The following is a 15,220-nucleotide window of genomic DNA, read 5'->3' as shown; positions in this document are numbered from 1 at the left end:
CTTAGGAAAAAGGCAGACCACCTTTTTCTACCCAATTAAACCCAATTTAATCTTGATCTCTGTCCAGTTGAGGAGCTGCAAGAGGGAAGGTGGCAATTGGTCACCTTGCGTGACTCACATGAGCTTCAGGCCAACAGTTGATGCTGAAAATGAAGTAGTGTTTCCCATGTTTTAGGCAAATGGTCTGGCTGGGGAGTTGTTACAGCAGCAGCCTTCCTGGGTCTGGGTCCAGCAGTGTCCTCCAGCACCCAGTGCTCTGCACCGGCTTCTGAGCGGAGCCCACCTGCATGCCATGTACCGCGCTGTGCATGGAGGCATCCTCACATGGGGCTCACACTGTGGCACTGCTCATCTGTGCTCATCGCTTTGATCCACCTCTGTTGGAGCACACTGAAAAAGGCACGCGAGGCTGTGATTCAGCAGGCGTACTTTGGAGTCGAGTGCGTATTTCTTACGTGCTGACTGTAATGAGATCCTGGGTGATGAACTCTGATGCAGATATCTGCTTTCAATCAGAGAACTCCCAGACCTTGAACAGACAGAAATCTGCTCAGTCGTCTGAAAACTGTAGCACGGGGGTGGAACATCAGCATAATTTGAATTAAAACTTCATGTAGTAGTGGAGTCACTGTCCCTGGAGATGTTCAAGAACCGTGTGGATGTGGCACTGAGGAATGTGCTTAGTGGGCACGGTGGGGATGTGCTGATAGTCAGACTAGATGACCTTAGAAGTCTTTTTCAACCTCAGTAATTCTAGGAATCCATGATTGCACCTGCCTATTATATGTATGTATACAAACATCATGTATACTCAGTCCAGAGCATGGATATGGAGAGGGAGAAATGCTGTGAGCCGGAGGGAATCGTTAATCAGAGCTGTAGGCAGTTGCTCAAGTCATGGGGCTTAACAGCCTCAGAGGAGGACTCGCTGGAAGCTGCAGTCAGGACTGGGAGACAGTGGGAACAGACCTGCATTGTTTCAAGGGGATCCGAGCCATACAATGTAAAAGGGCCAAAGAATCAGAGCCCCTCAGCCATCAGTCTTGAGGAGAGCTGGGAGGTGAGGTGACCCAGCTGGCTGCACGAGGCAGTACCGTGGCAGCAGTGTGCCATGGGACAGATATACCTCTTGTATGGGGGAAATAATGGAAATAATTTAGCTGAGCGTCACAGCTGCTGACTTTGCCATGAAGAACGTCTGTCAACTGAAAAAATCTATATGAAGAAAAAAATAAATCAGTTTTTCTACCCTGGAAAAGAATGTTAAATTAATTCTTTGTTAAACACATTTATTAACTCCTATAGGTATGAATTAGGAGCAGCTTTATTCATTGGATGGGCTGGAGCTTCACTCTGCATCATTGGTGGCAGTATATTCTGCTTCTCAATAGCTGAGAACAGTAAATCTCCAAGGTAAAACCCAAGTTGCACTTACTGAAATAAATCAATATAGCACCTTTGTACCTGCTGTATGTATGCAGTTTGATTACTTATCAGAAACACTTTGCCGTGAGGTCAGAAAAGGATTGTGTGCTTGAAAGAAAATAATGGGATTCTAGAATAATTTTCCTTCCATCATTCATGCAATTAATGTAATTAAGAAAAGCTACTTTCTCAGTACAAATACACGTGTTATAAATACTGGATACATTTACTACAGCCGAAAAAAATCCGTGCACAGATGGAGAAGTGTTCGGGGGCCCTTATATGAACTGACAAGTTTCTTTAATCCCAAATCATCAGATAAAAAGGGAGCCAGCTGGGAGAAGAGGGATGGTAGTAAAGAGGCAGAGCTGGAGGAGCTACTGCTCACCCAATGTCTGCTACAGCCTCAGTATTTCATCTGATCCGGCACCAGTGTACTTGGCTGGGAATGAGGAATACCAGTCTATATCGGGGGGAATCACAAGGAAACGCTGGAGGGGAAACACAGTGGGGAGGGAGGTGTTCCCTGCCTCCAGCAGGAGGAGCTTCACATTGCCATAGCTTTCTTCTAGCTTTATAGCACTACAGTGCTTGGGTAAGAGAGGTTACCTGGCTGTGAGATGACTGTAAATGGCCGATTCTCTTCTCTTTGCAGGAGAGCGTATGCATATAATGGAGCCGCATCTGTGATGTCGTCTCGTACAAAGATTCACAACAGTGTCCCAGACAAAACCTCACCAAAGCACTTTGACAAGAACGCTTACGTTTAAGTGTACTTTTCTAAGATCTGAAGCCAGTTTTAAAAATGAGTTTGTATGTTTCATTCAGGGTGATTTCCCCCCCCACCTCCCCACAACACAATGGAATTACCACTAAGAATGAATTTGTAAGGTGTTATCTTGCAGCTTTTTCCACGTTGATGTAAATTTTATTATATTTTAAGATTGATGTTTGTATTATAAAGTTTATACCTGCAAATCATGCATTGATGCTGCTTTCTAAAAAAGAAAAATAAAGAGGGTATTTACAGATGCAGTCTGTCCGGTTGCTTTGGGAGCAGCATTGCATGCACTGTATTTACTGCTGTGCATCACTGCAGCTGATTCTCAGATGGGTTCAGCGCAGGACAAAACGGTCATATTCTGTGCAGGTTAATATGTAAAATGTCTCAACACCGATTAGCAGTGACGTTGGAATCGCAGAGGACATTGTAACTCTGTTGCCAGGCAATGGCAGTCAATGGGAATATGCAGGCTCTTATCTCCTTACAACATTGCCACGGGTGTGAGAAAGTAAAAGTCACTTCAGTGCCACGGGAATAAGAGCAAGAGCCTTGGATAAGGTGGAAATAAGCCTGTAATCTGGGGAGCCGGGAGCAGCACAGTCTAATCAGGTACTAAGGAGAGTCAGAGCACGATGTTACGAAAACAGTTACTGCAAAGGGACTCACACAGCACGAGATGAATGCACACGTGCACGGTGAGGAGAGAAACGGAGAGAAGCTGCAGCCTTTAGGGCATTCTGTGGCGGGCAAGACAAACCTCAGAGATGTCTCCTACACACTGCACGTAGTCCATCCCTCTGGATTCCTGTCCCACGCAGCACTCATCTGGCTGGTGGCATGTCACTTTCAGTCCCCTCTTCTAGAATCAGAATCAGGGAATATCCCAAGCTGGAAGAGACCGCAAGGATCATTGATCTCAGCTCCTGGCCCCACACAAGTCTGCCCAAAATCAAACCCAATGTCCGAAAGCAGTGTCCAAATGCTCCATGAACTCCGGCACTGGGGGCCATGCCCACAGCCCTGGGCAGCCCGTTCCATGCCCACCGTCCTCTGGAGCAGCCCCTGTCCCTAACCCCCAGCTGCCCCTCCCCTGACAGCTCCACGCCGTTCCCTCGGGCCCTGTCGCTGTCACAGAGAGCAGAGCTCAGCGCTGCCCCACCGCTCCCTGTGAGGAGCTGCAGCCGCCATCAGGCCTCCCCTCAGCTCCTCTGCTCCGGGATGAGCATACCCAGGGACCTCAGCTGCTCCTCATGAAGCTTGTCCTCCAGACCCTTCTTCGTTGCCCTCCTTTGGATGCTCTCTAATAGCTTTATGCCCTTCTCATACCGTGGCCCCAAAGCTGCACCCAGTGCTGGAGGTGAGGCCGTACAGCACAGAGCAGTGCAGTACAACCCCTCCCCTCAGCTGGTGGCAGTGCTGGGCCTGATGCACTCCAGGGCACAGTTGGCCCTTTGGGCTGCCTTTCGTCCTCCATTCTATATATATACCCAGTGTTGCCCATCTCCCAGGTGCAAAATCCAGCACTGCTCTTGTTATACTACTCACAGGTGGTGATTGCTCAGCTCTCTGACTTGTCAAGATCTCTCTGCAAGGCCTCTCTACCCTGAGGGACTTAACACTTCCTCCCAGCTTAGTGTTGTCCACAAACTTAGTATGCCTTCAAGTCCTGCATCCAAGTCATTTAGGAAAACACTGGAGAACTGGCCCTAAAATCAAGCCCTTAGGGAACCACAATAGTGACTGCCCACCAGCCTGATGTTACCCCATGTACTGTAGCTCTTTCAGCTCAACCCATAAGGTAATTCTTCACCCACCATTTGATGTAGTTGTCTAGCTGCATACTGAGCATTTTGTCCAGAAGAATACTTTGAAAAACAGCATTGAAAACCTTGCTGAAATGCAAAAATATGACATCAACTGACTTCCCTTGGTCAACTAGGTGGGTACCCTTGTCATAAAAGGATATTAATGTTCAGGACTTTCTCCTCCTGAACCCACTGGCTGTGACCAATGACAGTGTTGTCTTTTCAGATGTTTTTCAATGGCTATCAGAATAATCTCCATAAATTTGCCAGGCACCAAAGTTAGACTGACATTACCAGGGTCTTCCTTCTTGCCCTTCTTGAAAACTGAGACAATGTTTGCCAGCTTCCAGTCCACAGAGACCTCTGTACATTTCCAGCTGTTGAAAAAGAATTGAGAGGTCTTGCAATGACATCAACTCTTTGAGTACCCTGGGATGAATCCCATTAGACCCAAAGACCTACACGGCTCCAACTGCAGGAGCAAATCCCATCCAAGTTCGGGATTGGCTGGGAGTTTATTATTACCACAGCCACAGGCCTCTACCTCAGGGCTCTGGGGATCCCAGAACCCACCATCAGTATTAAAGAGAGAAGCAAAAGAGGCATTAAATGTCTCTGCTCTGCCAACAACCCTACTTGTGAGGTGACCATCCTCACCAAGTAAAGAGAGTAATGTTATTTCTGGTCCTCGGCCATTAATGGATACACAAAGCCCTTTTGTCTCCACCTGTACTGGCCAGATTCAACTCCCATTGAGATCTGGCCACATGAATTTTCTCTCTACAACAGCAAGCAACACCTCTGTAGTCCTTCCACATTGCCTGACCAAACTTCCAGTGGCCACACCCTTCCTTTTTCCACCTAGTATAGATCTCTGCTCAGCCAAGCCAGCCTTGGCTCCAGCATGGCTGCAAGTGATTGGGTTAAGAAACTGAAAGAAGAACAAGAATGCAATACCAGTTTGCTTGCATTGGGAATGAAATTCCTGAGGTGCTGTCCAACTAAAGCATGGAGTACTAAACAGAACCATTTTGGATAATCTTGGTTACAGCAGTTCAAAAATTCAGCTCATCTGTTTTCTGTGCCTGTCTATAGAGATGCCATGAGTGTCAAGATAACATTGATACAATGATTCAATAAATATGATCAGAGATTATAAATAAATACAAAACTGTTTCTAGACTGAGATGCTAAAATTAGGCAAAAACTCAGGTCCATCATGAGGTTTGAACAGATGACCTCTTGAAATCTCACTGCCATGGCTATTTGGGGACAAAGGTGTAAAAACAAACAGTAGATAGTCCAATTTATTAATGGCACAGCAACACAGAAAATTTTATATCTGACACCACCTAAAATACATTGGAATTACAAAGTCATTCATGGCTCTTTTTATTTTGCTTTTGAACTTAAGTCAAACCCTCACTGTGTCTTTTCAAGTAAGTGGGCACACAACAAATATGGATGTATGCACTCAATTAAAGGTCATTATTTTTCCTTAAAACAGATTGAAGTGTTTTTTCATTTTCTTTTCTTTTCTGCTTTTATGTTAACTAAGAGTTAATTCTAATAGTGGGAAAAAGGGTGACTTCACAAAATAGGAGACATTTAGTAGTAACTTTTATTTATGAGGCCTTTTTTTCCCCTTTGGCATTTATTGTAAACCATGTTAGAAACTTAACATTTGAATACATGGAAACAGTCTATTTAAAATGCTTACCATTTTCTATAAAGTTTATGATAAAATACAAGAAAATATGCATTTAAAAAATCTTATAAAGTAATACTCTGCAGTAAATTCTGTTCACTGGTGAACAGGTTTTCTTCGAATACCAGGTTTGGTCTTTAAAGTAAACAATAGAGGCAAAATCTTCACCTCAGTGAAATCAAGGATTTTCAGCACTGACTTCACAAGGAAGAACAATTTTCTCGGTCTCCAAATACTGATGGCCAGCGATGTGCATATGAAAATTCTTTGTACAAACTCAGGGCTAAAAGACACAGGAGCTCTGTAAACAGTATTCATTGTTGTCACTTGAACAGCATGAGAAATGAGCAGGAAACACTCGATGATTTCAATTACATTTTCAAACTCAATAGAAACCAAAAAGCAGCGCCTCCCAACACGAATATAACTATTATATATCTGAAGAATCACTCCAATCTGTTACAGTGACTAAGCTGCTTTTTAATGTGCTTGTATTATCAACTTCACGAGGACCTGTAAAAATAACAGCAAAAAAAAAAAACCCAAACAGTATTACTATTTGGAGGCATTTTTAATGTACATTTATCTATCTGTAAGAGTCATGCTGTGTGAGCAAATATCTGTGGACTTCATGAAGTTCACAACTTCAATCACTGAGGAAACGATAAAAGTTGATAATACGATGACTCTTCCTGTCATAGAATACGATGTACAGTACAAACACTCAGTGTGAATGTTACAGTTCATGTTATTTTTAAAGGGAAAAGTCAGTAGGCAGTTTTAACCTTTAAGCACATTGAAATAGTACAGCTAGAAGCTGCTGTGTGAAATTGAAGCAGTTTCCTTACCAGTGGTTCAAATAATAGCACAGCCTAGCAGAACACTTGGAAAAGTATCTTGAATGAACCTTACAGCTGATCATTATTCTCAAGATCTGCCTATAGTAGGGGGTTGGAACTCAGTGATCTGAAAGGTCCCTTCCAACCCAAAACCATTCTATAGTTCTACATGTTTTAAAATTCCACGCTTAAGTTTCTTGACAGTTTATATATAAATACCACACGTTTTCTCCTGTAATTCAGTATATGGTATTTTACAATGTGTAATATACTATACTTACGTTTTCCTCTAGGTGTGTCAGGCACTTAAAATTTATAACGTAGAAGAATGAATGTATTACCTTCTTGTTTTGGTACAGTCTTCTTTGGAAGACCCCACGCATGCACAACAGACGTAGCATTTGACTCATTTTTCTGAACTATTGATGCCTTCTGACCATTATTATCTTTCATTAACAAATAGTCTTCTTCTATAGATGATATATCCCAGTCATCTTCATCTGCTTCTGTGAACTGACAGAGATAAAATGCACATTTTTTTCTCCCTTTCTCATCAAGAGCTGCTGAGAACAGGTTCTCCAAAAATAAATAAAGAAAGTAGGTGAAACTGTAGAAGAAAAATACACTGGCTGCACAGCCTTCATGACATCAAGCACCATAATTTTAACAACCACATAATTCAATAACATATATACATACATTATGTAAACATATTAAAAGGGTTTTTTTCTTCTGGAAAATTGCTATTCCAATGAGATGGAAAATCCTTTAAACATTAGAATGAATACTGCTTATATAGAAATAAAGACACTAGGTATCATGCAAGGTTGTACTTTAGTTTGTTATATAAGCTTTCTGTACTGACACTAAAGAAGTAATACTGTGATAAAGGCCATTTCAATCTAAGGTTCATTTATTTAAAGGGAAAATTAAACCATAAAATTTAAAAACATGGTGCTGAAAGTTAAGATATGTATTCCTCCTAAGACTGACTGTCAGTACGTACAGGCATAATTACTTTTAATTAAATTGAGTTCACAAAACAACTGTCAAATCAAACAGATAAGAAAGGGCATGGACTTGCTGCCTTCAGGTTATCTCATCGGCCTGAGAACTAAATATCTTCATTTACCTTTTCAGAGAAGAGCTACAGCATTTCCCTATTTGCCAACCAGTTGTGGTTCAATGGAATCTAGCCATTGTTACAGAGCTCACCCATAGTATGATAAAGATCATTTCTCACAGAGTTAAAACCTTATTTCACTACAGTCTCTGAATGTTACAATAAAATATAGAAAGTGCACAGAAGATTCCAATACTATCAGGAAACAATCTAAGTTACCTACATACTGGAGAGAAACCCACAAATATGAACACGTAGCGTGTTTTGAAAGAGAGAAACTGGAGTCACATTGGCTTTTTTGCAACACAATTCAATTTTTTACATTCATAACTGTTGCAAACAGCTTTTCAGAAGCTGACAGATCTGTGTGCTGTGCTGTATTATTAACATACCAGGATTCAACATTTTGCTATTTCAAATTATCTGCATTTGGAGGGTGTGGCAGCAAGAAAGTCAGAGTCACATATATTCAGAAAAAGTGTTTCCTCATTCACTCAGTCTTTACTGACTTTAAAGTACAAAATACAGAGAAAACTATCCATTTCAAACACAGTTTGAATGGCCCCAGTCAAAATTACTAGGCAATTTTATTAACTCAAAGACTCACGTCAAGAAATACCATATCTCATATAGTATGTGGTACAGGTAAACTCAGATAATGCTTGTACATCTTCAGATAAGCAGAAAGTCCCTAAGATGTTCCTGAAGGATGTTCTGTAAAACATGGCCTTTGTAAAACATGTTAGCGGATGTATTAGAGAGGTCTTATAGTACGGTGGTTTTTGAGAATGAACATTAGTAGCTTATACTACTTAAGCCACCTTATGCTAATAAAAAACAGATCTTGAGAGAAATCATCATATTGATGGCATTTTGTGCGTATATTTTTAGGCACCTTTGAGAATCCTAAATAAAATTTAGAAAATTACCTTGAACTTGCCTACATTTAAACGTGGAAATATTAACCTGAAGATACACACATTCCCATATAATTAGCAAAGAATACAAGGTGGGTGTGTTCTTTTGTAAAGATTCCAGAAACCAAGTAGGAATCCTTGCCCTGGGTTCATAAACTCATTTCTAACTCATTATGTCCATACCACAACGTGTCACTGCATATTCTCTATTGTTTAAATGAATTACAGCAATATTATTTTTGCTGAACATAGATTTTAAGACTTACTTTGATGCAGCTCTTTGCTCCTGATGCCCAAATTTCTTAATGCAGTGGCCAAACACTTATAGATCCTTATTAAATGTAACACCCCCTAGATGTAACTGAGCCCATTTTACGGTATCACATCATCCTGCTTTGCAGAGAATTTGAAAACAACATTAGGCCCGAGATTGCATTTTAATTGCCATGTCTGATTTGATAATTTTGACTTTGGTATGACGTGCAGCTCTCACACAGTCAATGGACAGGTTAGGTGTCAGCAGTGGCAACTGAAAACACCCTACCATTACAGCTACCATTAATACCATCACCCCTTTCTATAAACTGGAATAAAAGCGTCACTATTTCTGGGAGGAGTGAAAAATTTCATATTTAATTGTTAGTCAGGAAGCCCTGCAACGTCAGTTTTATTATGGATAACTGGATTTTCAGTAATTATTTGTTTATTAGCAACTAACATACAGGCATGTATTTTCTTGAATGATAGAACTAGTATCTGGTCATCTGCTTCATTAACCTACTGCAAATGAAACTGCATTGTCTGCTGCTGACTTCTGATTTGGAGTAACTTTTGTTCTTGTTAAAAATTGTTCAGGTAAAGATTGATGTGCACCAAAGTGACTTACTGATTATAAAACTTGATGCTGAGAGGAAGACTGGGGTTTTACTAAAGCCTGAGGGGTAAAGAACAAGTTATGTTAGAATTCTGACTGTGAGCACGTGCCATACTCAATTAACAGTTACCAGTGATGTAGACTAAGAAAAGTATATGATTATTAACTAGATATAGAAAATCAAAATACCATACTCAAAAGTATAATTTGTCCTCTCATTAAAACGCAATTCAAAGTTCCCTATTAGATAGAGCTCTAGAATTTTAGATTACCCAAAAAGACTATTCAACTACTTAGTCATATCTCCAAAAACATCTTTGAGAATTAAGTTCTTCATCAATACAGGTTTAGCATGAAATAAACGTAACCGATCTAGCTCAATTACTTAATGTTCAATTACTTAATAATGCCTATTAAAATTAATACCTTGGGTTCTTGCACCTCTTCTTTCTTAATAAATGCTTGTGCAACATCTATCCCTCCAGCCGGCCTGCTCTTATTTGCATGGTTAGAAAGACTCCTTCCAACTTGTTCAGTCAGCTTTTGAATAACAGTTCCTACAAGTTAATAAAAAAAATTACACTGACAATTTTGATTCAAAAGACAGGCATGACAACTGTTCTTGAGGCTTTACTGTAAATCCCCTAAAAATCTCCTACAAAGAAATAGTCTGAGAATCACAGAATCATAGAATCACAAGGTTGGAAAGGACCTACAAGACCATCTAGTCCAACCTTCTGCCTATCACCATTACTACCCACTAAGCTACTGAACCATATCTCATAGCACCTCATCCAGACACCTTTTGAACATCACCAGAGACGGTGACTCCACCCCCTCCCTGGGCAGGCTGTTCCAGTGCCTGACCACTCTCTGAGAGAAAAAGTTTTTTCTTATGTCTAACTTAAACTCCCTTTGGCACAACTTGTGGCTATTTCCTCGGGTCCTGTTTGTTGCCTGGGAGAAGAGACCAAACCCCTCCTCATCACAACCTCCCTTCAGGAAGTTGTAGAGTGAGATGAGTCTCCCCTGAGCCTCCTCTTCTCTAGTCTAAACAATCCCAGTTCCCTCAGCCACTCTTCGTAAGACTTGTGCTCCAGACCCCCCACAGCTTCCTTGCCCTTCTCTGGAAATGCTCCAAGGCCTCAATGTCTTTCTTGTAGTGAGGGGCCCAAAACTGAACACAGTACTCAAGGTGTGGCCTCACCAGTGCTGAGTACAGGGGGATGATGACCTCCCTGCTCCTGCTGGCCACACTATCTCTAATGCAGGCCAGGATGGCATTGGCCCTCTTAGTCACCTGGGCACACTGTCGGCTCACGTTCAGTCAAGCATCAACCAACACCCTCAGGTCCCTTTCTTCTTCACAGTCATCCAGCCACTCAGCCCCAGGCCTATAGTGCTGCATGGGGTTACTGTGGCTATTGTGTCATTAGCAAACTTATTGAGGGTATACTCAATCTCCTCATCTAGGTCATCAATAAAGATATTAAACAAGATGGGCCCCGGTACCGACAGCTGGGGGACACCACTTGTAACAGGTTGCCAGCTGGACTTAACTCCATTAACTACTACCGGTTGTGCATGGCCCTCTAGCCATTTCCTCACCCACAGAAGGGCATACCTGTCCAGGCCACAGGCAGCCAGTTTCCCCAGGAGAATACTGTGAGAGACCGTGTCAAAGGCTTTGCTGAAGTCCAGGCAGACTACATCAACAGCCTTTCCCTCATTTACCAGTCTGGTCATACGGTCATAGAAGGAAATTAGGTTGGACAAGAACAACCTGTGCTGGCTGGGCTTGATCCCCTGGATGCCACACACTTGCTGTGTGATCTCACCCAAGATGATTTGCTCCATAACTTTCCCTGGTACTGAGGTCAGGCTGACAGGCCTATAGTTCCGTGGATCCTCCTTATGGCCCTTATTGTAGATGGGAGTCACATTGGCAAGCCTTCAATCCTCTGGGACCTCTCTAGATAATCAGGAATGCTGATAGATGGTGGAAAGCAGCTTGGCAATCACCTCTGACAGCTCCCTCACCACAAGCCCATCTTGTCCCATGGACTTGTGACAGTCCAGATGGAGGAGCAGCTCTCTAACTGTTCCTACCTGAACAACCAGGGGTGTATTCTGCATTCCATCCCAGACTTTAAGATCAGGGCGTAAAGTGCCCTGAAGATAACTGATCTGACTATTGAAGGCAGATGCAAAGAAGGCATTGAGAACCTCAGCCTCTTCCTTATCCACAGTGGTCACATTCCCTGCTGCATCAAGTAAAGGATGGAAATTCTCCTTGGTTCTTCTCTTACTGTTAATATATTTGTAAAAGGATTTCTTGTTCTCTTTTACTGCAGTGGCCAATCTGAGTTCAAGCTGGGAGTCTCATGGAAGCACAGCCTGTATCCTTCTCCACATGCATTCACTTAACTTGATACTCATCTAATTTTATTTGACATGTCTAAGCGCTACAGTAACATAAATGCATTACCAAAAGAATAAATTGCATACAGACACCCATACACAAGATTAGATACTCTGTTTTTTCTAACACAGAAATATTATCATTAAAAAAATCAAGCACAGCTGTTACAACATATACATTATGTGTATGTATATGAAAGAAGGGAAAATACCTTTTGAGGTTTTGACAGGTGTTCCTGTTTCTTCAGTTTCACTTTCCTCTGTCCCATCCACATCACTTTTGTCAGAAGCCATCTGAAAAGCACTAATTTTGCTGCTCGATGTTTTTGACTGTTTTTGCAACAACTCTCGTGAGACGCGCAACTGTTTGACATCATCGTCATCTGCTTCTTCCTCTGAACTGAATGGTGGAGTTCTAAGCAAAAACACATAAACCTGAGGACTCGCTGGGTTTCAGTGACTGCGCTGACATATGCATCTTTAAGATTCCCTGTACTTTACAGTAACATGAGCATTCTCCGTATGTGGAAGAAAAACAGGAACTCCCATAAATCACAGCTATCCATAAAACCACTCAAAAAGAAATTCTGCTGCTAAGTAAACTCAAGAGGTTATTATAATATATCTCTTATATTGTGAGATCCAAGAGATCTCTTATCTCTTAGATGTGATTATTTCCGCCTATGTAACTACCTTTACAAAACCAACACACCAACATATAAAACCTCTTGCCAAGCAAATAAGAATAGGCTTTCATGTGAGAGCAAGGTCCAGGGCCATGGAATTTGCACCACAGAAATTCTGTTATGTATTCTGTATGAAGAAAAATAATTTAGGAATTTTCCATAACTGTTAAGTTAATCAAGTTAGAATAACTGTTGAGTTTGTAATTAGATGTTACCAGCCAGATCCAGCCTACTTCTGTCTTGATGAGTTTAAATTGCATCACTAATGCTATCCAGAAAACAAAAATTACAGTGCAGAAAATTACAAAATAATATGCTTGAGGAGTCCTGGAATATTATGCTTAACTCTGGTTATAATAAAAAAATATCAACAAGCTGAAAAGATAAGGTTGAAGTCTTTAAATGCTTCCAGCTGGCTAGGAAGTTATTGATTTTTGATTTGATTGTTTTTCTCTGGTTCCCAATAAGGAAAACATCTGTTGAATTGAGAACATGCTGTCATTCACAGACTACAACAACAGATTTGAATCAGGGGGAGAGGGAGTGCAGAAAAGCGTTTGCCATTTGAACTTCATAAGTCTAATGTTGCAAGCACCGATAATGTTCTCTTCGAAAATACAACAGGTAAGTAAAGAAAAACATACGTGATACTAGATGTCTTTTTGGAAGCTTCATTTCCGATGAGCTTCCTGCAACCAAAAAAACCAAGTTATTTCAATGCTGACAGCCAACCAGTTAAAGTTTATATAGGAAAGAAAAAAGAATTACTTGCTCAATTCTTACAATATACTAGCATGAAACACATCAGTTACAAAAAATTACATCCATGGGGGATTTTGACCCAAGGTATGAGGACTATGAGAGTAGCACCCTTACTTTGGTGTAGATGTATTCTCAGCGATGGCTGCTCTTTGTTCAGCTGGGCGGACAGCTGTCAAAGACCGTTTTACTGGTTTTTGTGGTATGGTAGATGAGGAAATTCCCAATTGATTGAACTTCTGTTTACCTACAAGCGAAGTTTGCTATCTCATTATTAGGAGCAATGCTTGGCATCTTTAACATTAGCATCTAATTTCTTTCAAAAATTAAAGATGTCTGTACTGCAGATGATGACTTTATAGAAAAAGAAAGTTTTTCTTTTTTCTTCAGAACAGTTCAGTTACAATGCATCTTTTCCAAGACAAGAGGTAATTTTTCTGCACTTAAAACACATCATCAACAGCACTTGGAAGGAAACAGCCTAGTTGGCCTTAGCTACATGGAATAATTAAATGAAAAACTCAGAAAGCTGCTACACACAAGCATTTCTAGACAAAACATATCTAGAATTTGTTGCTGGATAAAACCTATTATGTACCATATCAGCAAAACTTAATTAAACTAAATATATATATATAAATTTAACCTTCAGAAGTAATGTAAGGACTGGAAACAGTTCTGTTAGACAGTGTTGATCTCTCTACAATCCTGAAGCCGACTTGGCGTTCAAGATACTCTCGAATTCGTTGAATGTGAGGCTCTTGCTTCAGTTTGTGTTCTCTAGCAGATTCAATGGCACGTAGAATTTTATTTAAGCGATCATTTGGGATACCACGGACACCCTAGAGAAACAAATTGGATTGTAAACATAAGGATCGTTGTTTCTTGAATTTATTACCCTAGAATTATAAACGTTCTTTAAACTTCAAATATTAAAAAGCTTGTAGAAAAATCATATAAGCTGAAAGTATTGCTAACAGGTGTGGTCATATTGTCCACAGCTGTAATTTGCTGGAAATTCCCTCAGGTTAATGAATTACACTGATTTATAACAGTTGGAAATTTAGCTCTGCATTTTCTAGGTTGAGGGTTGTGGTATAGAAATAAGAGAATAACAAAGAAATGAGACAAATGTTACCCCTCTTTTAAAGAACACAAAATAATCTCACTGCTTTAATTCCCAAGGATTCCAGTTTTTCCTCCAGGGCTTGCTCCAAAACAACTCTTAATTCTTTAGTTAAAGAAGGATCAGTCTTCAAAGCATTTATTAAATGTTGGTTACTTCTACCTGTTTTAAGATCGTCTTTCTCAATTTCTGAAATAAGAATGAAAAAAACACATTTAAAAGGCATCTCAACAAAATCTGCACCACACAAGACAGTTAAAAACTGCACTGAGGCATGCATTTTTTATAAACACCATAGGCATACAAGTCCACTTTTTTGTCTCTACACTGAGTCTATTCTTTTTAAGATCTGGTCAGCTCACCTGGAAACTAACTCAGCATCAAGCACTCACCATCAAAACAGCCTTATTTTTTTCTTGCTGTAAAATTGCTGTAAAAATGCATGCTTGAATATTTAACCACAAAGATCTTTACTTTCAGAACTGTTCTTTGGAACTTCTGATAAAGACTGTCTTCTGATAATTAAGCCCTCTAAAATTGCTATTCCAAACGAAAGCAAGACTCTAGTAGCAATTAGAACAGGAATATAACAAACCTGTTCAGAGGAAGAGAATCAAGCAACAGTGCTGTCTCATGAAAAACACCTACTGAGTCCTTTGGAAAGTCCTAACACTTTCAAAAATCTTGGTAAAAACTAAGCCACAGTATGAGGCAGACTTTCACAGAATATATGACTGATACTACTTATCTTTA

General features: G+C 40.6%; 2 protein-coding genes across 8 annotated transcripts in view; one reads left to right on the top strand and one right to left on the bottom strand.

Annotated features, from left to right (window-relative positions):
* The window catches only part of CLDN10 (claudin 10), a 70,201-nt gene extending 67,740 nt beyond the window's left edge, over positions 1–2,461 (top strand). For 2 of the 4 annotated variants that reach the window (XM_046941332.1, NM_001277767.2), the window contains exons 4-5: positions 1,306–1,413; positions 2,081–2,456. In XM_046941332.1, the coding sequence (XP_046797288.1) occupies positions 1,306–1,413; positions 2,081–2,195 (223 nt within the window). In that variant the 3' untranslated portion in view covers positions 2,196–2,456. Of the gene's footprint in view, positions 1–1,305; positions 1,414–2,080 lie in introns of all 4 variants that reach the window. The other 2 variants (NM_001277768.1, NM_001277769.2) reach the window with 2 other exon arrangements.
* Positions 2,462–5,617: 3,156 nt separating this feature from the next.
* The window catches only part of DZIP1 (DAZ interacting zinc finger protein 1), a 32,926-nt gene continuing 23,323 nt past the window's right edge, over positions 5,618–15,220 (bottom strand). For all 4 annotated transcript variants that reach the window (XM_015274761.4, XM_025146755.3, XM_025146754.3 and 1 more), the window contains 8 exons: positions 14,511–14,656; positions 13,988–14,183; positions 13,459–13,588; positions 13,227–13,271; positions 12,109–12,311; positions 9,902–10,032; positions 6,903–7,074; positions 5,618–6,235 (listed from right to left, as the gene is read on the bottom strand). In XM_015274761.4, coding sequence (XP_015130247.1) covers positions 6,153–6,235; positions 6,903–7,074; positions 9,902–10,032; positions 12,109–12,311; positions 13,227–13,271; positions 13,459–13,588; positions 13,988–14,183; positions 14,511–14,656 — 1,106 coding nt within the window. In that variant the 3' untranslated portion in view covers positions 5,618–6,152. The remainder of the gene's footprint in view (positions 6,236–6,902; positions 7,075–9,901; positions 10,033–12,108; positions 12,312–13,226; positions 13,272–13,458; positions 13,589–13,987; positions 14,184–14,510; positions 14,657–15,220) is intronic.

Source organism: Gallus gallus, chromosome 1 (assembly GCF_016699485.2).
Source record: "Gallus gallus isolate bGalGal1 chromosome 1, bGalGal1.mat.broiler.GRCg7b, whole genome shotgun sequence".
Taxonomy (NCBI): Eukaryota; Metazoa; Chordata; class Aves; order Galliformes; family Phasianidae; genus Gallus; species Gallus gallus.
Note: the sequence above shows the minus strand (reverse complement) of the source record. Positions and strands in the feature narration are given on the sequence as shown.